We start from the raw sequence: 24411 nt of genomic DNA on the forward strand, positions 1-24411 counted from the left end.
TGGCTCGACAGGCCGAGAACGACTTTCGGTTTCGCCAACGAACCCGCACGCGCCCGAACCAATTGATGACGTCACCGACTAATCACGCGTTTGCCCTACGACGTCATTAACGTTATTGCGTGCTTCACGCGATCTCATCATCGGGGATTCGTTTACATTTCCATGTACCTTGGTAAACTACGTACCAAATGTCCTTTACGTAAACGACGTAAACTACGTAACGCGGCGCTACCTCAAGGTCGCGCGCCCGCGCCGTTTAGGGAGTACACGGTGACCTCGTGAAATGGTGACATTGAGCGAAGCGCCCAACTCTCTTGTCTCCTGCGCAAGTAACGGGGGCACCGTACTGCCTACTCGCCCTCGACTCTGGGCTTGTTGTTTATCGGACAGAGCTCTTGGCTCGTATCCACGCACATTTCGAGACTGCGAGACGCCTCGTCTGATTCCATTTTCCCTCTGCCCCAGACTGACTGTGACTCAGACTGACCCAGACTGTGAAGGTCGTCTGACTTCGGTATGCAGCGCGCCGCTGCAACCTCGGTGGGGGGGGTGGGGGGGGGGTGGGATCCCAGGAGGTTGGGCAATCCATCCGCGATCCGGATGCCGCGATCCGGATGCCGTTCGGTATAACGCCTCCCACCTCGCCCCTTGTGGGGACCCGGGATGGACAATCCATCCGCGATCCGGATGCCGTTCGGTATAACGACTCCCACCTCGCCCCTTGTGGGGACCCAGGATGACGTCCATGGATGTCTTTGTGTCTTTGAGTGAGTCTTTGAGTCCATGGATGGTCGATCCGAGCCATTCAATGAAGGTGTTGAATGGATGGATCGGTCGGACATCCGTGGATGGACAATCCATCCGGGACATCTAGCATGGATGGACAGTCCATCCGGGGCGATGGCTGTCTTTGGGTCTCTGAGTCTTTGCGTCCGTGGATGGTCGATCCATCCGCGATCCGGCTGGATCCGTGCCATGCAATGAAGGCGTTGAATGGATGGATCGGTCGGACATCCGTGGATGGCCAATCCATCCGGGACATCTAGCATGACAATCATCTTGACATCTAGACAATCCATCCGGGACAACGCTGAGACAAGCAAGGTTTGTCCAGCCGGGACTCTCTCTCGGTTTGTGAATGAGACAATTCAATTCGCTTTGAATGGGACAATCCTTCCATCCGGGGCATCCTCTCGGTAGCCGGTATAGCCGATCTTCTCCGATCCTCCGAGCGCTGTACAGCAGGACAGGATTGCCATATGCATCCCGGAGGTTCTGCGCGCTTCGCTGGAGAGGCGCGTTTCGGTCGTTTTTGTCGTCCATCCGGGACGTTCTCTCGGCAGCCGGTAAAGCCGATCTTCTCCGATCCTCCGAGCGCTGTACTGCAGGACGGGATTGCCGTATGCATCGCGGAGGTTCTGCACGCTTCGCTGGCGAGGCGCGTTCCGGTCGTTTTGTGCGTCGTCGTAATCAGCCATGCCGGTCGTCCAGGCAGCCTTCAGAGGCCGTTCGTGTCTCGTGCGAAGGATCGCTGCCAACGGTAGATTCACGTGCCGAAACAAGAGTTTGTAATGCGTATGAGCTGCCGTCAGAGGACGCTCGAGTCTCGTGATTCAACAGGGCCGCTGCCGGTGTCGAGTAACTCTCGTTATGGCTCTCATCGATTCTCTCCCTCGGCAATTCCATGACATGGACCTAACATGGATCGACCATGTACCCTTGGGAGCCTAGGCAGGTACAGACTGCAATGGACTTACTGTAATGGCCTCCTGTCATGTCATCTTACTTACTGTTACAGCTTACTGTAATTCTTTACTGTACTTGCTTACTGTAATTCCATGACATGGACCTAACATGGATCGATCATGTACCCTTGGGAGCCTAGGCAGGTACAGACTGTAATGGACTTACTGTAATGGCCTCCTGTCATGTAACCTTACTTACGGTTACAGCTTACTGTAAAGAGGCTTACTGATTTACACATGTGTTGCCTTGCGACGAATGGACATTCGCTCTTCGCCAAGGTACAACGTATCCTATCTCGCTACTGTGCCGACGACCCCGCTGTAAGACTAGACTATTGTGACCCACGTGACCGTCCCTCCCTTCGCCTGATACACCCCTGCCTGAAGCAGTGAAGGCACTGAGGTGCCCCTCCGACACCTGCCTCCAGCGGCTACTCCGAAGCAGGGGGACTCCGGGCTTGGGGATGTCGTACCCGGTAGTTTCCGACCCTGTGTTGGCAGGGTAATTTCGCCACCCTGACCGCTATAGATGGACCGACTGACTTTATAGGGAAATATGTCTTTAACACCCCAATAATAAAATGATGACTTCCTCAATAGTCTGGGATCCGAGGCCTGGAAATGTGTAAAAAAGTGATTTTGAAGTGACACCCCTGCTATAAAATGTTTGACCCCTAGATCATGTCTGTGGGGGTGTTATCCACCAGAAAAGTGACTTTAGCAAGGTAGTTTGGATTGCGCGAATTCTGTAAGGACGTTTTTTAACTTGGGGCGTCAACTGTAAAAAAGCAAGAAATTTAGGGGTAGGGGAAATTCAATTGACCATATATTCCATAATACAGGGGTGAGTGCATCAAATTACCACTCATTCTTTTTGTTATAAATGTGGCTTTTATATGAAACATGATTCAACGTGATTGGACCATCCATGAGGTCAGCAGAGGTCAAAAGGTCACGGAAAGTGGGTTAAGCTGGAAATTTAGCTCCTTTATCAAATAATTCACATATGTATATGTCACAATATGTTCCTTGCATCCCTCTACTGTTTGTGGCCTATATTGATCGTAATAGTGATGGTTTACTGTGGTGGTTGATGCTTTTCATCTTTTGTGTGGTGCTAGGGATTATTATGCTACATTTGTTTCAGCAACTTGCTTCACTCTTGCTGATCTTTATGATTACCATCGATCTTCAGCCTTAAACTTCCATTCAGAGACACAAGATGGTGGTAGTTTTGATGCTACAACAAATATAATTTATCAGTACACATTTGAGGGAGAAGGAAGTGGGGATGTAGTGGGGGCAGTGCCCCTTAAGAAAACCAGGAAACTGACTATCAGTGAACCAGACAAATTCGTTCCAGTAAGTAGTAAACTGACACTGAAGGACAGAAGACAGGCTAGGTCATTACGTGATATTGAACTTCCTCATGATGACAAGGGGGAAGCCTGCTTTCTAGCTGACAAGAACATCGTTTGGTTCCTACTGAGGATGTATCCAACACAGTTGATGACGGGTGAAAACGACAAGGACACTGGTAGCCTGACATGGAGCAGCTTCTTTGAATACAGTTCTGGGCAACATGCAGAGAAAACAAAGATTGGTTGTGGACCATTGCTTCCACAAAACCCAACCAACGCAGATGTAGTCCAGACCTCATTGGACTACTTTGTCTCCTTGAGTCTTAAGATGGGTCAGGCTAAGACGGTGGTGACTTGTGACCAGGCGATATATGACATAGTAAAGGGGTTGTTTAGGAAGGAATTGGAAAAGTACAAAGATGTTATTGTTCGACTTGGAGGATTCCATATTGCCCAGAACTTCTTGGGATCTATTGGATTTTTCATAATGGAGAGTGGCATAGAGGACATTCTGGTTTCTAGTGATATCTGTGGTCGAGGTACAGCCAATAAAGTCATGGCAGGAAAAGATTATTATAAGATGGTCCGTTATCATTCATGGTTGAGTGAGGCATTGTTCATGCTGAAGTCGGAGGCATTTGAGAAATGGCGGTTGTTCGAGAAGAATGAGGAGACACGTTCTTTGCTTTCGTCTCTGCTTGAAAGTCTTAGAAATGCCTTTGACAGGAAAGAGAAGGACGAATTTGCTGCACTCATGAAGGAAGTCATGAAATGCCTAGAGTCACTGGAGTCGCTCTGGGGAGATTTTGAGAAGGGATTAGGAGTGACAGCCCATCTTTGGAGCATGTACACAGACATAGGGCTTATCCTAAGGCGTTACATCCATGCTGAGAGCTGGGCTGTGGCAACAGCACTTACAAGAGGTACAGAATATGCTACCCTATACCATTGCTTCCGGCCATAGTAAGTACATGTCCTGCCTTCCGATCTATCTCAGTGAGATGCAAAAGCTTCCAGAAACAGCACCAGAAGTGCACGAGGAGTTTGCAGCTGGCAAATTCACAGTTCACCAGACTGCAGGAGACTTTAATGGTGTGTGGACAGACCTTGCCCTTGAACAGACCTACAATAGGGAAGGCAAAACAAGCCTCTTTAAGGGTATAACACAGTCTGAATCAGCATGAGAAAAGTACATCAAGGCTCTACCGTTCATGACCTCTGTCTCTGAAAGTGTAAAACAGATGGCACACATGGCCTCGCCGCAATCTGACCACCACGAGAAGCTGAGGAAAGACGACATGGAAGCCGTGTTGCAGATCAAACGGACCGTGGAAGAGAAGATGCAAAACCCATTCGATCCTTCACTTGCGACAGATAAACTAATGAACATATCCACAGGTCAGATTCTTGCAGCAACTACCCTGGTAGATGCCAAACGTCTAGGCTTGGAGGCAATGGATGCTGCCACGACGACGAATGCAGACAAGATTGTCCAACCGAAGATAGAAACATTCGCCACGCATCTGAAGAAAAGTAAGAAAAAGATGGACACTGTGAAAGAAGTCATCAGAGAGGAGAGTGCAGTGACAAGGGCAACTTTGTTTCGCACAGGACCTGAGTGATGAGGCACGGACTGAGGCATTTAGTTACGAATGGCATGAGTACCCTCCCTCGTTGTTTGAGCCAGAGAAGAATGGATTTTCCATGCGGAAAGGTTGCAAATCCAACTATCTATCCACTCTACAGGCAGAGGTTGCCGAGTCATGGGAACCGTTAAAAGAGTTGCCTCCTTCTGCATCTGATGCAGTTTATGTAGTCGATGCAATGGCATTCATCCAGCGGTTCAACACACTTGGTTCGAGTACATTTGACCAACTTCAGGAAAGGTACAGGAACAAACTCTTGAACATGAAACCCAGACATTGCACTGAAGTGCATTTCGTGGGCGATCAATATGATTTTGGGTTAAAGAGTCTAAAAGGGGATGAACGCCAGAGACGGGAGTCAAATACCAACTTGCCAGAGTTTGTTCCAACGGACATCATGAAAATCTCTGATTGGAACACATTCCTGTCAAACCCTTGTCACAAGACCAATCTGCTGTCGTATCTTGCTTCACGTTGGTCCCAGGAGGCATCCTGGCCTGATGGCTTCTGCCTGGTCCTTGGGGTCAACGCCCAGGCAACTCGTGTGACGCAGACGGAACATACCAATGTTGATGAGCTGTACTGCCCTAACCACGAGGAGGCGGACACCAGAATCTTTGCTCACATTGCTAGCTGTGACAACAGCGTAGTTGTCATTCAGGCTACAGATACAGATATCATCGTCTTGTCAATGTATCATTTCCCTCGGTTGACAAACGTTGTTGAGTTATGGGTGAAAAAGGATGATCTGTTCCTCCCCATCCATGACTTGGCGAATGAGTTGGCCAAAGCAGTTGGAAAGGACGTATTGGCACTCACAGACACACTGCTCATCTCCTACATTCTGTCAGGTTGTGATTCGGTGAGCTATCCTTTCAAACGGGGTAAGAAGAGAGCAGTGAAAGTCGCACTCCAGCATGTTCACAAACAGCCAGCGTTGTCCAATTTCATCCGACATGAATCCGGACCTTCTGCACATGATCAGGTGATAACTGAAGCACGAAGCTTCTTTTGTGATCTCTACGACAAGCCAGGGTATTCATCCCTGGATAAGCTCCGCGCCCACTTGTTTGCATCTAGCAAACTAGATCTGCGCTCCCTTCCTCCAACAGAAGATGCTTTTCACTTCCACGTTCTCAGGAGCCTTTGTCAGATCAGCTTATACAAGCAAGCTTCACTCAGCAATCCAGTGCTTCTTCCACCTGAAGAGTATGGCAGGAGTGTGGATGGTGACAGGTTAATTCCTGTCATGAAGAGCAAGCCATCAAAGCCTTCTGCTGCGAAGTTGAAGTTCTGCAAATGTAAGAAGAAACCGAACTGCCTGAGGAATTGCCCTTGTGCGAAAGCTGGAGTACCATGCATCATTGCATGTGCCTGCAATGGCGACAGAGAAAAATGTGGACGGCTTCTGACTGATGACGGTGATGATGATGAGTAAATAGAGGTAATGACACTTTCCCAGACAGTATGTGGTATGACTTGTCGTTTTAAAACATGTTGAAGAGTACCGTGCAAATATATAGTGTGAATGCCCGATTTTGGTGATTTTCTTTAAAGTTATGCAAATCTAAAGTGACATACATGCCAGTACGTTAAGTTCAGTCGGGGCATTTCTTTCCCAAAAACATCAGAGGGGTACAAACAACATATTTTGGGTGTAAAAGTTTGGCTATATTGAGCTTGAAGTAGGAAAAATGTGATTTTATATACTAAAGGAGCTAAACTTTTAGCTTAACCCACTTTCCGTGACCTTTTGACCTCTGCTGACCTCATGGATGGTCCAATCACGTTGAATCATGTTTCATATAAAAGCCAACTTTATAACAAAAAGAATGAGTGGTAATTTGTTGCACTCACCCTTGTATTATGGGATATATGGTCAATTGAATTTCCCCTACATCTAAATTTCTTGCTTTTTTACAGTTGACGCCCCAAGTTAAAAAACGTCCTTACAGAATTCGCGCAATCCAAACTACCTTGCTAAAGTCACTTTTCTGGTGGCTAACACCCCCACAGACATGATCTAGGGGTCAAACATTTTATAGCAGGGGTGTCACTTCAAAATCAAATTTTGAGGTCTCGGATCCCAGACTACAATCCATTAATGCTGACGTGCACTCGCTTCCTGCCGAGCGGCAGTATAGTTCTAACGGTGGGGAGAATGTGGTGAAATTGTACCAAAGTTGAACCCAGGTGTGGTGATCCCTTAAACCGCTGGGCGGTGTCTATAAGACCTCGGACGTCCGCGACTCGAGGCCACTCCTGCGACATCATTATACAATGCCATGTAGAATTGAATGGTACGTACCCGCCTATATTCTAGGTTTGCTTGCATTGACTGATATATTCAATCTTTCTCATATGATGCCTAGATCCTGACATGTATGTTGCATGATGTACTTTACAGGATGATGTACAGATCTGATTGAGATTAAACCATACATATGGAACAAGTTGTGGATCTGGTTGATTTTCACAACACTCTTGACCCTAACCCTATTTCTATGATACTCTTGACCCTAACCCTATTGCTATGATACTCTTGACCCAAATGCTATTTATATGATACTCTTGACCCAAACGCTATTTATATGATACTCTTGACCCTAACCCTATTTCTATGATACTCTTGACCCTAACCCTATTGCTATGATACTCTTGACCCTAACCCTATTTATATGATACTCTTGACCCAAATGCTATTTATATGATACTCTTGACCCAAACGCTATTTATATGATACTCTTGACCCTAACCCTATTTCTATGATACTCTTGACCCTAACCCTATTGCTATGATACTCTTGACCCTAACCCTATTTATATGATACTCTTGACCCAAACGCTATTTATATGATACTCTTGACCCAAACGCTATTTATATGATACTCTTGACCCTAACCCTATTTATATGATACTCTTGACCATACATATCTGATACTTTCACACTAACCTTATTTCCATGATACCTTCACCCTACCCCTACTATTTCTATGATACCCTCACGATAACCCTACTTCTGTGACACTTGTAAAGCAGGACTTTAGTGCATGGTCATGGTGCTGGTAAACAATGCTCTACATTTGTCTTTTCAAAAGGCAACGTGGCCAAATGTGAGGGTAAATAAGGCCGAAAATACACCACGCGCTTTTATTTCCTTTATATTTTCCATTCCATACCATTGCACCTTGGACAATTAGATGAATGTGCTCTGTGAAAGATGGCGTGCTTCGTGGTGCAGTATGGTGCGATGCACTTGCATTGAAACAGATCGCGGTTTAAGTCGCAACTGACACTCCAGACAGTTGAGCAGGGAGTACAAGACCAAACGAGCCATCCCAAAAGCCAGATGTTTTCCAAGCATTTTGATTTGGGTCGTTTCACACAAGTGGCGTCAAGTATCACACGCTGCTCCTTTGAGCAGATGGACTTGTAATCTACCCATTTTGCATCCTCCGACTTCACGCTAAATCTAAAAATTGTCTTTTGGTCGACAAAAAACTTGCTCGAAGGAAAGACGGCCCTGGAATAATAATCAGGCATTAGCGCAGCGAACGGTACTCTGGGGGTGAAATTGCCGATTCCCATCTCAACCAGGCTAATAATGAATGGACGATATCACATACATTAACATCAGAGCAATCCTGACCATGGAAATACAGATGAGCTGAGAGGGCCACGGATAATCAACATGAAGGTTTTTCAAAACAAATCACCCCCAAGGTAATTTCTTCAGCGCATTACGCATTCGTGTTCGACCTCCTCTGGAATGAGGAGTTGGCACCAAACTGTTTGGTACAGGCCAAAGCATGAAGGATCTCTTTGTAAAACAGAGGAAAGAAATGACAATACAGCTAGCTTCAAGGCAACCTAATGCACCTGCGAGTCTGCTTCGCAGATAGGCTTCCATTAGGACATCCTCGGCTCTATAATCATGCAGTAGACGGGTCAATATACAACCAGAACAGCCGTACCCCAAAAAAATTGCAAATTTTAGTTTTATTGCATTTCCTTATATGTTAAGACTTACTTAGGAACATATCAAAAGTTGGACAGAAATGGACCATGGGAAAGTAAACATTTCAAATGACCCTGGGTTTCAAGAACAAGTGGCAGAACTGGAGCGACTGTACATTTCCCTGGAGACTGTCGAAAGTGACACTATAGAGTCTGTGTTGCAATCAGAGTGCATTCATTTCATTGACAATAGATTGAATCAGGAAAGGAATAAACTTGCAAAGGACTCGAAAACCAGTGCACTTTGGATCAACTACCAGCGTATGTTGGGAATTGCAAGGGCACTTGTGGCAGCTGATCGGACGGGGTCCTGGGAGATGCATCTCCAAGCCATATCAGCTTGCTTGCCGATATTTGCAGCTGCTGGCCATCCCAATTACCTGAAGTCAGCTCGACTCTATCTCGAGAAGATGCTTGCGTTAGAGGATGACAACCCTGAGGTTCATCAGAAGTTCCAATCTGGTTATCATGTAATCCGGCGCAGTGACCAATACTGGGCTGGCCTAGGCTCTGATCTTGTGATAGAACAGACATTAATGCGCTCACTGAAAAGCCAAGGGGGGCTGACTCGAGGAAGTGGGATGTCAGAGCACCAGAGAGCAGTTTGGACTCTGTCTTCAACCATATCGTCCTCCTACAACCTTGCTATGCAAGAACTGACCTCGAGTAGCTACTCAACAAGTGAACAACATAAGGAGTTGACAACATCCAGGGTGAGTCGAGATGAAGCTGATCGTGGCAAAGTTGCCGAAAAACTGGACAGCTTCACACCATTTTCTGATGACAAGTCATTGCGCAATATCATCACAGGGGTTACTGCAAATGAGGATGTCAATGTTCATGACCTATTCAAAGTAGGTAGTGACATTGTCAAGAAGATGGATGATCACCCAGCTTACTCCTATTCACACAAAAGGAGTTCTAAAGCCAAGACACTTGCATTCAGCAGGGCAGTCAAAGTTGCTGAGGACCGCACAATAGATCCAGCGTTACTATTCCAGAGGTTCTTAGTGGTGTCACAGACGGGAGATCTCCAGATAGGTGAAGTGATGAAATATGAACTCTGCCCATACCCAATGTCTCTTTTTGAGGCAAAAAACATCCTGCGCCAGCCAGATAAACCACAGTTGGCGGAGGCAATAAGGAATTATGCTACAACCAAATCTGACAATGCTGTCAACCAGACAGTTCCAGGAACAGATCACTATGTTCTTGACGGGGGATCACTTATTCACCGCTTAAAGTGGACAGAGGGATTCACCTACAGTTCCATTGCAGATGAATATGCCTCATTTACAGTACGACACTATGGCAAAGCTACTGTTGTGTTTGATGGTTATGAGGCTGGGCCAAGCACAAAGGACTGTTCTCATCAACGTCGGAATAGAAACAAGAATGCCACCAAGGTTAACATTACGGAGTCAACAAAATTTGTTGGGAAAAAGGAGGACTTTCTGTCGAATGAGTCAAACAAGCAGGCAATGATACTGTTGATTATAGAGGTGTTGCACAAGGAAGGCTGTGAGGTGATCCAAGCAGAGGGAGATGCTGATGTTGAGATTGCAAAAGCGGCCGTCGCAAATGCGGCTTCCAGATCTACAACCCTCATTGGAGAAGATACAGATCTCCTTCTCCTCCTGCTCTTCTATATGGTGGAGACAAACTGCATTGAACTCTATTTCCGTTCTGACAAGGCAAAATCAAATGTCTACAATATCAAAGTCCTTCAGCAGATACTTGGAAATGCAGCCTGCAGAGATATATTGTTCCTTCATGCATTAACTGGCTGTGACGCAACGTCTCGTGTCTTTGGGATTGGAAAGAAGTCAGGGTTTCAAAGAATCATCAAGAAAGAAAAGGAACTGATAGACAGCTCAAAGGTGTTCTGTAAACCACAGCAGAGTCAGGATGTTATTGAAACTGCAGGCTGCAGAGCAATGGTGGCATTGTTTAAAGCAAATCAGAACGACTCATTGGCATCGATCAGATACAACATTCTCTGCAAAAAGGTTGCAAGGGCTAAGGCATTTGTCACTCCTGAAAGACTGCCACCCACATCCGCTGCCTGCAAGTTTCATTCTCTGCGGACCTATTACCAGGTAATGGAATGGATGGGCCTTTGTTGTGGAATGGAGCCAACGGAGTGGGGATGGAAGGTAGAAGGAGGAAAACTTGTTCCAGTGATGACAGACAAAAGCCCTGCTCCAGACATACTACTTCAGATGATTCACTGCAACTGTTCAGGGGGGTGCAAAACACTAAGGTGTTCATGTAGGAAGCATGGATTAGAGTGCACCAGTGCATGTGGACATTGCCAGGACAGCAACTGTGACAATATGAGTGTTGAACCAGACATAGAGGAGGAGGAGGAGGACGATGAAACTGGAATCTAAGACTAGAAGGCATATGGTACTTCCACATGTGTCAAAATTGTCCAATTTTTTATATGTTGCTTTCCATGTCATAGACTGGCAGAAACAATCAAAGAACATATATTTGTGCAAATATTTACTTTAAATTGCGAATGGTCTCAGGATTAGCACTGCATAAACTACCAGCAACGATCATAATACAAATATTGGTGCAAAATTAACTTTAAATTGTTAGTGGTCTGATGATTATCAGTCAATTTTTTTACGTTTTATCTGCCGGCAGCCATCTTGTTTTCTGACGTCACTGAGGGACTTTCCCATGCGTCAAAATTGTCCAACTTTTAATATGTTGTCTTCCACTTCATAAACTACTAGAAATAAGCATAAAACAAAAATTTGCAATTTTTTTGGGGTCAGGCAGTATATTGACCCGTCTACAGGGAACATACATTAGCAAGGCATATCGGGCGCCGCAAAACTCCACACATTAATATTGCATCCTCTTTCAAGGAATGAACATCGGAAACTCCTGGTGGATGTTTGGCCTGTTTTCATTTCCCTTGTGTGGAGCAGAGGGAGATGGAGAGAAAGAGGAGAGAGGGAGGGGGAGAAGGAGGGGGTATGAGAGGTGGAGAAAGGCAGAGAGACACAGAGAGGTGGAGCGAGAGGAAGGTGGGGAGAGAGGAAGGTGGGGAGGGAGGGATGTGGGGAGAGAGGGAGGTGGGGAGAGAGGGAGGTGAAGAGAGAGGGAGGTGAAGAGAGAGGGAGGTGGGGAGAGAGGAAGGTGGGGAGAGAGGGAGGTGGGGAAAGAGGTGAGTAGAGAGAGGGAGGTGAAGAGAGAGGGAGGTGGGAAGCGAGGGAGGTGGGGAAAGAGGTGAGTAGAGAGAGGGAGGTGAAGAGAGAGGGAGGTGGGGAGAGAGGAAGGTGGCAGAGAGGGAGGTGGGAGAGAGGGAGGTGGGAGAGAGGGAGGTGGGAGAGAGGGAGGTGGGAGAGAGAGAGGTGGGAGAGATTAAGTGAGAGAAGTAGTGAGAGAGGTGGAGGGAGAAGGGGAGAAAGAGGGGTTAGCGGGTGAGTGAGAAGGATGAGGGAGAGACAAGGGGGAGATAGTGGGGAGGGTGGGGTAGTGGGGAAGGAGAGGGGGAGACCCTGTTCCTTTCTCATAAGAAGGCATTGATTAACCTATTGACTTAGACTTAGAGGTTAGTGCCTCGTAAATTACTCCGATGATTAACCGATGGTAAAACTGTAGCCAAAGCGATGTTAGTGGTGACGGTTTTATTAACCCTCCAGATACTGCGTGGCCCCTGTTATGCCTGGACACTGACCGGTATGCACGGCTAGTACACACAAATCCCTACAATTATTGTCTCGTTTTCGAAACACAAACTCCAACTGCAATTTTAAATAAGGCAAGAAGCTCACATCCCACCACCCCGCACACCCCCAACCGTCCTCAACTCTACCCCCACCATGTTTTTAATGAACTGCACTGGATTTATTCTGCTAATTCGATATTGATGTAGAACATGCACAAAGATCTTCCATTTCACACCGCAATCCCAAAGTGTCATCGATGACTAACTGTAACATGACCGGTGCGTAACGGATGTTTAAGCACAACACAGGATCTTTAAGAGCACACCTCTAACTAGGATACGGGTTTTTACCTTCTTGTTGCATCTCGGTTTAGGTTAAGTTGTGTATTTTATGTATTTATCTTTTTTTAAGAATACCTGCTCCTCTTCAGTCAAACCGCTCACATCCACTTTTCTGTTCTGCTGTTCTCTTGTCCATAAAATCCATTCCTCCTTGATATCACCTCTTTAAATACATTTAGTCTTTCAGGCAGTGAACCAGGCAGTGTCTCTCTTGTCGACCCAAGATCTTTTATATTCGCACTGACCCTTGGTGCAAACCGAAGATACACTTGGTGCACAAGGCAGACAGGAGATAGAGAATGTCAGTGTCCCTTATTGATGTCCTGCTTTCATCTCTGGTCTCTGATCCAAGTCCACCTGTTCCTCATTGGCCCTTTATTGGTACCTGGACCTCTGGTAACAAAGGTAAATTTTATTCTTCAGGAGATAGTCATTATTTCTGAATGTAGGAGTAGGAGTCCTACCAAAACTCCATGAGCTCATATCAAGGCTTATCCAGCCATACATTTCATTTTGATGTCCTGTTTGAAATCACAACCGTTGCCTGGAAACCTTTTCACTACAAAATTAATTTTGCAACCTTCCCCCAATTTTATGTTTCTCCTGTTGGCAAAATCAAAGAGCCTGGTGTTGGCTTAGCGGTTAGGGTGTCGGCTTGGGATCCTAGGATCCTGGGTTGGAATCCCGGTCGATCGCTGAATTAACGCCAGGGGGGTTGACTCAGCCTGTCATCCTTCCGAGGTCAGCAAATTGAGTACCAGTTCACTGGTAATTCCCTGTGTGTCGCAAGAGGCAGCCAACAGGGTTGGCGGCAGGAAGGGCATCCGGCCGTAAAACATTGCTTCAAAAATGGAACCACGGTGCCCAAAAATGGCCAACCCCTGCTCTGCGGGGAAAAATGGCCTCTGAAGGTCAAAAAGGGGACCACGGTGCCCAAAAAAGGCCAACCCCTGCCCTGCGGGGAAAAATGGCCTCTAAATGTGGTTCTTCTTCTTCCCCCAATTTTCTGAGCACTCCATTATCACACTTATAAGAAAGTTTCTCCTTATACAGTAGTATTTCCTCTGTCAAACATCCAGACCACAAAATCTGAAACAAAAACAGCTGATCTAACACGGCTCAGATTCTCCAAAGAGGTCAGGGGCTCACTCGATGCTATCTTCTTCGGAGTCGTGACTTTGAGCATTTGCTCCCATCGTCACTTGAAGAAGAATAAGAGAGGTTACGATGAAAGCCTTTTCCATAGATCTGTAAAAGCCAACATCAAAATGGAGTGAGAGAGAGAAAGGGAGATAGAGATGGACATGTAAAGTGTAAGGGAAAGACAACTAGAGGTAAAAAGGATGGTAGGGAGCATGAAAATGATAAAGGTCGGGAGTAAAGTCGGCACCTGGCGTGCACACTCAAGTTGACAAAGGGCATGTCTCTAGCAAGGGCGATTAATCCAGTGGGACATTTGGACAGAGTGGTGACGCTGCGATTAAAAACAGCATACTAATGATCCTGGAAAAAGTGGCCTCTCGAAAAATTGTAAATTTTCACATGCGGCCCGCAGGAAGTGGCTCGAGCCGTGCGCCAGATTGGCCAAACGTAGCTCGTGCTGTTAAATAGTCAGGTCATGTGTCTGCATCATGGGTTTAACGTTCAATATTCCATGCATGTATAAATCATAGTCACAAAAGATGAGTATTTTCATTTCATCGAGTCGTTTGATGTTTCCACACTTAAAAATCACCAACACAAATAGGAGCTTGCGGATTGGAGATCAGCATCTCCGTGGCCGACGACAAAAAAAGGTTCTCAACACGTACGGTGCATATTTATTGCTTTATGTTTATATAATGTCCAGATGACTATAAGGTTTGCTTGTTTCAGCTCATTTTAATATAATATTCATCCGGAAGTTGGATATTTCATTCACCTTTTTCTGTGAAATACTTACTTAAGATAAGTGATCATATGGTAACACTGTTTATGGGTTTACTTTCAACCATTTGTGGCTTTTACTGTTTGGGTGGATGGAGGCAATGTTTTCACCCCTGTTTGTCTGGCTGTCTGTGAGTGCAATGCCCTAAAAGGTTATGGACGGAAGGACAAATTGATTATATTTTGGTAAAGATCTGTGTCTGGATACTATAATTTTTAAGTGATTCTTCACAATTGAATACCTGAGCGGAAGAAGTACTTAAGTCACATTCTTGGGCAAAATGAGTTAGAGCCAGGAACTCCAGCCACAGTATGGTAACAATCCATATTTGTAATAATTTTGCATAGTGTAATTTTATGACTTACGTACTTATTTCACTCTGTGCATGGAAGAAGTTTGGGGAACTGAGTGGCGTGCTGACGAGGAGGGGAGTGTCGTTGAAGCTGAAGGGAAAGGTGTATGCGGCATGTGTGAGAAGTGTTATGATTTATGGGAGTGAGACATGGGTAATGAACCATGGGCAGCAACGAAGGCTGGAAAGGGTGGAAATGCGAATGCTTCGGTGGATGTGCGGAGTATCGTTGAGAGAGAGGAAGACAAATGATGAATTGCGAAAGATGATGGGAATAGAGCCTGTGATTGATGCTGTGAAGAGAAACAGCTTGAGATGGTTTGGTCATGTGTTGAGGAAGGATGAAAGTGACTGGTTGAGAAGAGTGATGGAAATTAATGTAGAAGGAAGTAGAGGACGGGGAAGACCGAGAAAGACTTGGCTAAAGATGGTGGAAGAATAAATGCCGGCAAGGGGGTTAAAAAGGGGAGTTGCAGGAAATAGGGCAAAATGGAGAAGATTGTCATGGGGACCGCAAGGCTAACCTCGCTCTAGCAGGGAAAAATAGCCTTAAAATGCCTGTTGTTGTTCTTGTTGTTGTACTTATTTCACTCTGGTATTCAATTGAGAGATAGGACCAAAACGATATGTAGCATGATGTTTCAAAACGTTGTGGATGGATTATGATGAAACAAGGTGGATGAGTTGGTTAGGCAACAAGAACAAGCCAATTCAATTTTGGTTCAGGACCAAATCCAGATCCGGCCTATCAGTGGGATACAAAACATAAACTGGTCAACCTGGCGGAGGTATATGCACTGCCGAGTGATGTTGTGTATGTATATATATATAGTTGCGGTTTTGGAATAAAGGTTAATTTCCCCTCTTAGTTAGTTACACCACAACATGTAGCCTCGCGATAGTTCAGTTATTTCTTCGTAAATGTAAGCATAGTCCTTTCCTGTGTTTAGTTTTGCATTGAGTAGGGCAGTGAGATAAGGTGTTCTTTTGGCGCTTTGCTTTGATGCTTTTGGTTTGGTGCTGGGATGCCACGCGGCAGGCCTGGGCAAGTCTACCACGGCCAAAGGGACGAGCTGCAGGGGGAGTGGCCGGTAAGCAACGAGCCACCAATCAGGGCTCGAGGGGAGTGGCTTACCACCCTCGGCAGGAGGCGGGGCTTGGGACATTCGGGTAAGATCGGGGAGGTGCCATATAAGGCCCTGCCCCGAGCCCATTAAGGAGCAGGAGGAGAGTGCACGAAAACAGCAGCAAGACTCCCGTGAGTGAGAACACAGAAGGCAGACGAGAACGCGAGTGGAGCTGCAGAACAAGGAATTGAATTGTCGATTGTACGCGAACTTTCCCCCGTTCCCCGTGCTCTGCGCTGTAATAATCGCGCGCTCGAAAGGACGACCCGCGCCGGGCCACAGACGTGCAATTTCCTCCTGCCTGCCTTCGCATGGATACGTACCGTGAACATCGGAGAGCCACGCCGGGTGAGCTGCCCCGGGACGACCGACGGCAAAGCGCGCTTGGCGCGCGAACATGCTCTTCTTCCATTACCCCGTGTGAGTGATTGGGCCCATTCGTCTGGGGATAGGTTAAACTGATTAAGCTCTGCTCTGTGTCCCTTTCCTTACATTCTGGATCATTGTAAATAATAATAAATTCTGTTCTTCCTCTGATTTGACCGTCCTGTCCCTGCCATCCATTGGCTTCGCATGGTACGAATAAAACCACTCAAATCGGGTTCCAATAAAAGTAACAGCACAAGTCACGTGATACGCATACCGCTCGGGCGTACTCAATTGAGCGTGGCTTGTGCGAGGCTCGATCCCCGCTTACGTGGCAGCGTGGGTACCAAAGGTACGTGTGAATTTGTCCTGATACGCTTTTTCACGTTTGCCCGGAAGTGGCGATTCGGTCTCGCGGACCCGAAGACCCAGGGAGAAAAAGGGGCTTAAACCCCCCTTTGTAACGGGATCGGGCTTCGGGAGATCCACAACAATATATATATTTTTTCTTTTTTTAACATTTTTACTCAATAAGTGAGCAAAGGAGGAGATTACTGATACTTTACCACCAGTATATTATAAGTATTCAATGGGGTAATAGAAGGAAACAACACAACGTCGATTGAGGTATGCTAACTGCCATGGGAACCAATAATCTGAGATAATTCTTCATCAGAGCAAAAGAGGGTCTGATGATGAATGGTTCTTGCCTGAAACGTCAGTTTATTGTTTTCCATGGCAGGTCACAAAAGTCGATCGACATTGCTACACCTGTCCACCAGTGCAGATTGACATGGACTTTCATAAAGTCTGCAATGATCAGATAAGTTGGCAAAAACCTGCATCTTCAACCATTTTCAAAGGAAAGACTTCCTGAGTCCAACACACAAGAAATAGAACGGCACTCGGTAGAGTATAACAGTTTATGTTTTGTATCCCACTGATAGGCCAAATCTAGATCCAGACCTGAATCAAAATCAAATTGGCTTGTTCTTGTCACCTAACCAACTCATTCACATCGTTTTCTCATAACTCATCGGCAACTTTTGGAAATATCATGCAACTGTATATATCGTTTTTGGCCCCATCTATCAATGGAGAAAATCACTTTTAAAATCTCTGATTCGAATCTAGATTCAAATGTTCAATGGTCATAAAAATTAAATTAATACTTCCTTGTCACACACAAAACAGGCCTCAAGTTTCGTGGGAATCCGTCCACAACTTTTGGAGATATCATGCGACATACAGTTTTTGCCCTATCTCTCAATGATGAAGAATCACAAAAATTCTCGGATCCAGATCCAGATTCAGATGTTAACGAAAATCTATTAATTTCGTCTTTGTCACATACTCAACCTCTCCACAAAATTAAGTCCGAATCCGTCCACAATTTTTGGAGATATCCTGTTCACAGACAAAGACAGATGAAAAATCACTCATGGAGCGATACTTGGCAAAAGAGAACAAAGTAAAATGGTACTCGGTAGTTGTGGTTGAATTATGTGACCTGATCTGCAAATCGTCTTCATATTAAGTTAATCGGATGAAAATTGACAATTTTAGAAATGTGGCCTATATGAACCTTTTGGCCTATTTTTGAGCTCAAAAATAGTTGGTGATTGAATTCAGTTAGCTGACATGAAAATCCTATTCAAGTTTCAAGTCAATCGGCTGAAAATTGAGGATTTTAGAAATTTGATTAAGTTGTTGACCTTTTGGCCTATGTTGACCTCAAAAATAGTTGGTGGTTGGTTTCAGTTCGCTGATATGAAAATCCCATTCAAATTTCAAGTCAATCGGATGAAAATTGAGGATTTTAGAAATTCTAGGAAAAGTGGTTGACCTTTTGGCCTAAAAAATAAATAGGATTCTGTCAGACCACCAACTCTACCATTTGGGGAAGTTTCGTGAAGATCGGTTTAAAATTGCGACCCGTAGACAAGTGTAAGTGAGCTAACAGACAAGCAAACAAACACACACAGACAGACAGACAAACAGACAGACAAACAGACAGACAGACAGACAGACAGACACACACACACACACAGACACACACACACACACACACAGCGGATTGATAAACATACTTGTCCAAAAAAAATTAAAATTCCAAGTAATAAACAAACAAGGGTGAAAGCATAACCTCCGCGCACCTTCAGTGGCAGAGGTAATAAGAGTGCATGTGGATTTGCAAAACTCTACGTGGGTTCGATGGATATTTTGAGCCTTGCATTAATAGGACGTGTCTGTTTGGTACATACTCAATGCACTGAGATCCTAATACGCGTTCCCTTGCAAGGAAGTTCAACACAGGAGGAGGCCATTATGCCCGTTGTCAGCCTTTGGTTTTGTCCCTCATGCTCTATCATTTTTAAGTGCTGGGCATCAGGCAATGAAGCAGCACGTACCAATTGTAAAGTTTTTGGTACGACTCTGCCAAGGTTAGAATAGCTGACCTCTCAAGACTCGGAGGAGATGCTCCAACCATTACACAAACAGAGTCTGGTTGAAATAGGATGACAGTTATATAACCGACGAGAAGTAATTTCACCGCCAGGATAACAATACCTTTTCTGAAGAAGACATCAGAGCATAGGTAAAAACTAAGGTAGAAAGAAGAAGAGGAGATGAAAATGTAAGCTAATGAAAAATCGAAAATTAAGCGAATTTTACAGCATTCCAACATCTCTCGAATACAATTTAAGGATTAAAACTTTGACTTTGACTTCATATTTATCAGAGTAGTCTTTACTGCTTGTGTCTGCACACTGGCAATGTCACTTGATGGAGAAGGTGCCAGAATTGACTGCCAAGTTAGCCTGGGGTTCTTCCTACCCAAATGGTGGTGGATCACACAAGTCAATCGATTTCATCAATCGAAGCTGCTCAAAAATAGCCCTCAGAAGCGTTGCCCCAATAATCCCAGATATATATTGTCATGAAATTCTGTCGAACGTCTGAACCCAGGTGTCATGCGTCTTTTGCCCGCTACGCGGCCGTTATAGGAACTCGGTCATTCAGCGTTATGATCATACCTGAGACATTAACTGTATGCTATGCTGGTGCATAACTAGATGGTACGTACCACCACTTTGTTATAGCTTGCCTGTACTCATATGTAAACTCATTACTAGTTCAGATGTATGCTGAATATTGATATGATGTTCGCTGGTTCTCTTTACAGGTATTGTTAGGGATCGAATGATATTAAACTCATGATCTGAGCCAATGTTGTAACTCTGAATCTTACAACATATATATGGGCCCGATGAGCCTGACTTAGACAGAAGAGCAATGAACTCACCCATAGCATTCAGATTAAGAAAGAAGACGCCAAAAGCATTTCCATTGGTATCCTCCAGGCAGGTGACAAAAGGGTGATGCCCGTACAGATTGGAAACCACCTGCACAGCACAACCACAGCTCAGCATTTGCTTGGTAACATTCTTGACGAAGGATGGGGACAATAAGATATGTACGGTATGCAAAGATCAATGTGATGAGAATGAACAAAACTTTAAAATATAAGCGGAATAGCACAGTGTCACGTTAAAAGACGGGATAATTGCATTAGCCCGTTCTTGAAACAACAGCAGTATGGTTCACAGCGAAAATATTCAAAAACTAGAACGGCACTCAGAAGAGATCATACATCCGCCTGGTTGGCCATATCACTCAATGGTGAAGAATCACTTTACAAATTCTACGAGCTGGATCCGGATCTTCACCAAAATAGAATAGATTCTTCCTTGTCACACCCACAACCTGTCCACCAAGTTTCGTCAAAATCCATCCATAACTTTTTGAGTTATCCTGCAATGTATAGTTTTTGGCCCAATATCCCAATGGTGAAGAATCACTTTAAAGATTAAATTATTTTCATATCCGAATCCATATCCAGATATTCACCAAAATTGATTCGAATCGTGCTTGTCCGACACCCAACCGGTCCACCAAGTTTCGTCAAAATCCATCCATAACTTTCTGAGTTATCCTGCTATGTATCGTTTTTGGCCCGCTCTCCCAATGGTGAAGATTCACTTTAAAGATTAAAATATTTTCATATCCGAATCCATATTCAAATATTCCCAAAAATCGATTCGAATCGTCCTTGTCAGACACCCAACCGGTCCACCAAGTTTCATCCAAATCCGTCCACAACTTTTTGAGATATCCTGCTATGCATCGTTTTTGGCCCGATCTCCCAATGGTGAAGATTCACTTTAAAAATTCCAGTAGCCGGATCCGAATCTTCACCAAAAACTAAACATTTCGTCCTTGTCACATACGCTAACTCTCTGCCAAATTTCGTCCGAATCCGTCCACAACTTTTTGAGATATTTTGTTCACAGACAAACGGACAGACAAACAGACAGTGGTGAAAACATAACCTCCATCCACCTTTGGTGGTGGAGGTAACAAGTTTCAATCTTCTGAAAATTTTATTAGCTCAGGTAAATCAAAGAAAGCAAAATGACAGATCTACAGAATGCAAAATTGACAGATGACAACACAAGTTGAGCAGCAAAGGTTTTGCTGTAGGACGTTCGGCACTGTGGGAAGCTCGGTACAATGAGGAAATCGTATGTGATGTTTCCTCTGAAATATTCCATTGCTTAATGGATCAAATCCATGTGCCACAAATGGTGATGGAAATGCTATGCCAGTGGCATGATATTTTGTATCCAGAATCCCAGCTCGTGGAATATTTCACGGCGCACGGGCGTGGGATCGTCGAATAATCGGCACTGGCGGGCAAACGTGGGATGCAATCAAAATAGCAGCACCGCACAATCACTTAGGATTCAAGCATCGGTTAGTGTTAATGAAGGTAGGAAAATAAATAAATTGCAGTAGGAATATCCTCTGAGAACTCCTTGTGTTTTGCAGAACAAAGCCTTTTGCATTTCACTCACTTTTCTACAGAAATCACACCTCCTGGTTTCATTGCTTCCAGGTGCAAGTTTACGACGTGGCGGAATGTGGATAATTTGGACGTGGTCTGGTGGGTGCGGATGTTCATCTGTGTTACGGTGCAGAAAAACTCATGATGCTAAACAGCTAATTCTTCGACGAAGAACTTCCGTGTGTCGTTCCCACGAAGCAAGAGGTTGCTAGAGTTGCGATATAAAAACTAGTACACCTGCTCACTACGGGAGCGGCAGGAAGGGTCATTCCTCTTTGGGGTATATAGATTACAGTCGATCTATGGTCGGGTCTCAAGAACATTGGGTGTGTTAATTCACCAAGTTTCTTGTGGAGAGATCGCCAAGTGGTTCAAGCATTCGAGGAAGCACTCTATTCAAAACCGTTAAGGAACGACTGGCTTGGCAAGCGCTAGCTAGCAGCTTGGCAAATGAGCACACCCCGGGCTTACTCTCTTTCAGTGTCGTGTTAAACATAACGAGCGACTTTCAAAAGTTGGCGACGAAAAGCCATGTTATTAACCCAACACTTGTTGAGTATATAGAGTACCATAGATCTTCGCTCAGTTTTGTAAGTAAAACTTACCTCACAGATGTGGGGATTCCTCCAAATTTCTTTTTTAGTGCAATAAATAGCATTATTGACTGTTTAAAAAGCTGATCATACATATTTGTGGTGTATAATATTTTTACTTCCGGTACAGGCCGTTGCTCCCACTAAAACGTCATGATAAGCTATTTACAAACGTTGACTCGACGTTTGTTCAAGGAGTACAAGCGTTACGCCTCGGTCCCCCTTCGTTGAAATGATGCGAGTTGACAAAGTGGAAGACGCAAGGCGGCCATCTTGGATTTTGACGTGGCGACCCAATTTTCAATAGCGTTCTCCCTTATGCGTAGACACACCCACACACCATATTAGAAGTTAGTAGTTCGTTTATTTTTCAAGATATTCCGCTCACAAGGTTCAGACATACATGGCGGTGGCCATCTTGGATTTTGACGTGGCGACCCAATTTTCAATATCGTTCTTCCTAATGCGTAGATACACCCACACACCAGATTATAAGTTAGTAGTTCGTTTATTTTTCAAGATATTTCACTCACAAGGTTCAGATATTTATATGGTGGCGGCCATCTTGGATTTTGACGTGGCGACCCAATTTTCAATACTATTCTTCCTTATGCCGAGATACACGCACACACCAGATTAGAAGTTGGTACTTGGCTTATTTTTCAAGATATTCCGCTCACAAGGTTCAAACATACATGGCGGTGGCCATCTTGGGTTTTGACGTGGCGACCCAATTTTCAATAGCGTTCTTCCTTATACCTCGATACACCCACACACCAGATTAGAAGTTGGTACTTGGCTTATTTTTCAAGATATTCCGCTCACAATGTTCAGACATACATGGCGGCGGCCATTTTGGATTTTGCCGTGGCGACCCAATTTTCAATAGCATTCTTCCTTATGCCTAGGTACACCCACGCACCAGATTAGAAGTTGGTAGTTCGCTTATTTTTCAAGATATTCCGCTCACAAGGTTCAGATATTCATGGTGTCAGACATACATGGTGGCGGCCATCTTGGATTTTGACGTGGGTTGCACCCACACACCAAATTAGAATTCAGTCCTTCGCTTACGCACGCATGCACGGACGCACGGATGCACGTTCGTACGCCTGCACGCACGCACGGAGGGGAAAACCATAGTCCCCCTTTCGCCGGTGGACGGGGGACAAAAAACCCCTTGGGGAGGTGGGATATTAATGGTATTAATAATAATATTGTTTTGTAATAACATTAATATTATGCTATTATCGTTAGTTTTGTTATTCAAAGCGGCCTTGGAAAAACGCCACGATAAAGCTAACTTAACATCGATATGCACCTCAACACGCAACCTGATTGATGGCAATGGCTGGGAAATCCCACTCGGGGGAGAACCCCACCTTGGGGATTGGGGTAAATGAATGTGCTACAACCTTCGTTGTGTAACTCTTAGTCATCCTGTCAAGTTTGGTTGAGATTGGATAAGTAACGACGGAATGTATCGCGGTCAAAAATTCATCAGACAGACAGACGCCAAATTGCGTATTTTAGTTTGATGATGATGACTGGTACACCCGCTCACTACGGAAGCGGCAAGGGGAGTCATGTTATTATCCTTATTATTATCGCCAATTATTATTACTACGACTTATGTTAGATTAGGCCATTGAAAGGATCAGAACATGCTTGACAATATAACATGTTTGATCAGGTCATTGGAAGGATCAGATTATGCATGACAAAATAACATGTTAGAATGTTAGATCATGTGAATGAAATGCTCAGAACATGCATGACATTAAAACATGTTAGATCAGGTGAATGAAACAATCAGACTGTGCCACACCATTATAAATTCCTGATAGCAACATTTACTTCAGCGAGGATGTCAGGGTGAGGGAGGGGGCAATATCGCAATCCACAAAACCCCTTGAGGAGTGGGGATATTTCTAATATCATAAATATTATGCTTTTATGAGGTTTCCTATACAATTACATTGTATAGGAATACCTTTTGTTTTTCCAAACGTTTTTCTTATTATTATTCTTCCACCCTATTTTTCACATCCGAAAAATTGAAAATTAATGTTCTCAGCAACCGTTGGTCCGATTGACAGGAAATTTTCATCAAATGATCGGCGAGGCACGTATAATTTTTTTTACCGCTAAATATGACGTCATAGGTCACGTGGTATGGGCGCCATCTTGTAAAACACCTTCAACTTTGCCCCTCTATATCTCCAAAACGGCTCAATGGGAAAAATTGAATCATGGCTCAATCTAAAGAACTCTGCAATGGGACCAAAAAACATGTTTATTTAGTGTATTAAAAGTGCTAACGTTAAGAGGTTAGAATT

At 44.7% G+C, this 24411-nt stretch overlaps 1 protein-coding gene across 2 annotated transcripts in view; it reads right to left on the reverse strand.

Moving 5' to 3' along the window:
* LOC137438996 (sucrase-isomaltase, intestinal) overlaps positions 1-24411 on the reverse strand; it is a 674815-nt gene that overhangs the window by 444350 nt on the left and 206054 nt on the right. For both annotated transcript variants that reach the window (XM_068134544.2, XM_068134543.2), the window contains exon 8: positions 19878-19977. In XM_068134544.2, the coding sequence (XP_067990645.2) occupies positions 19878-19977 (100 nt within the window). The remainder of the gene's footprint in view (positions 1-19877; positions 19978-24411) is intronic.

The sequence above is a fragment of the Myxine glutinosa genome, chromosome 13, assembly GCF_964187855.1.
Source record: "Myxine glutinosa chromosome 13, kmMyxGlut1.1, whole genome shotgun sequence".
Lineage (NCBI taxonomy): Eukaryota > Metazoa > Chordata > Myxini > Myxiniformes > Myxinidae > Myxine > Myxine glutinosa.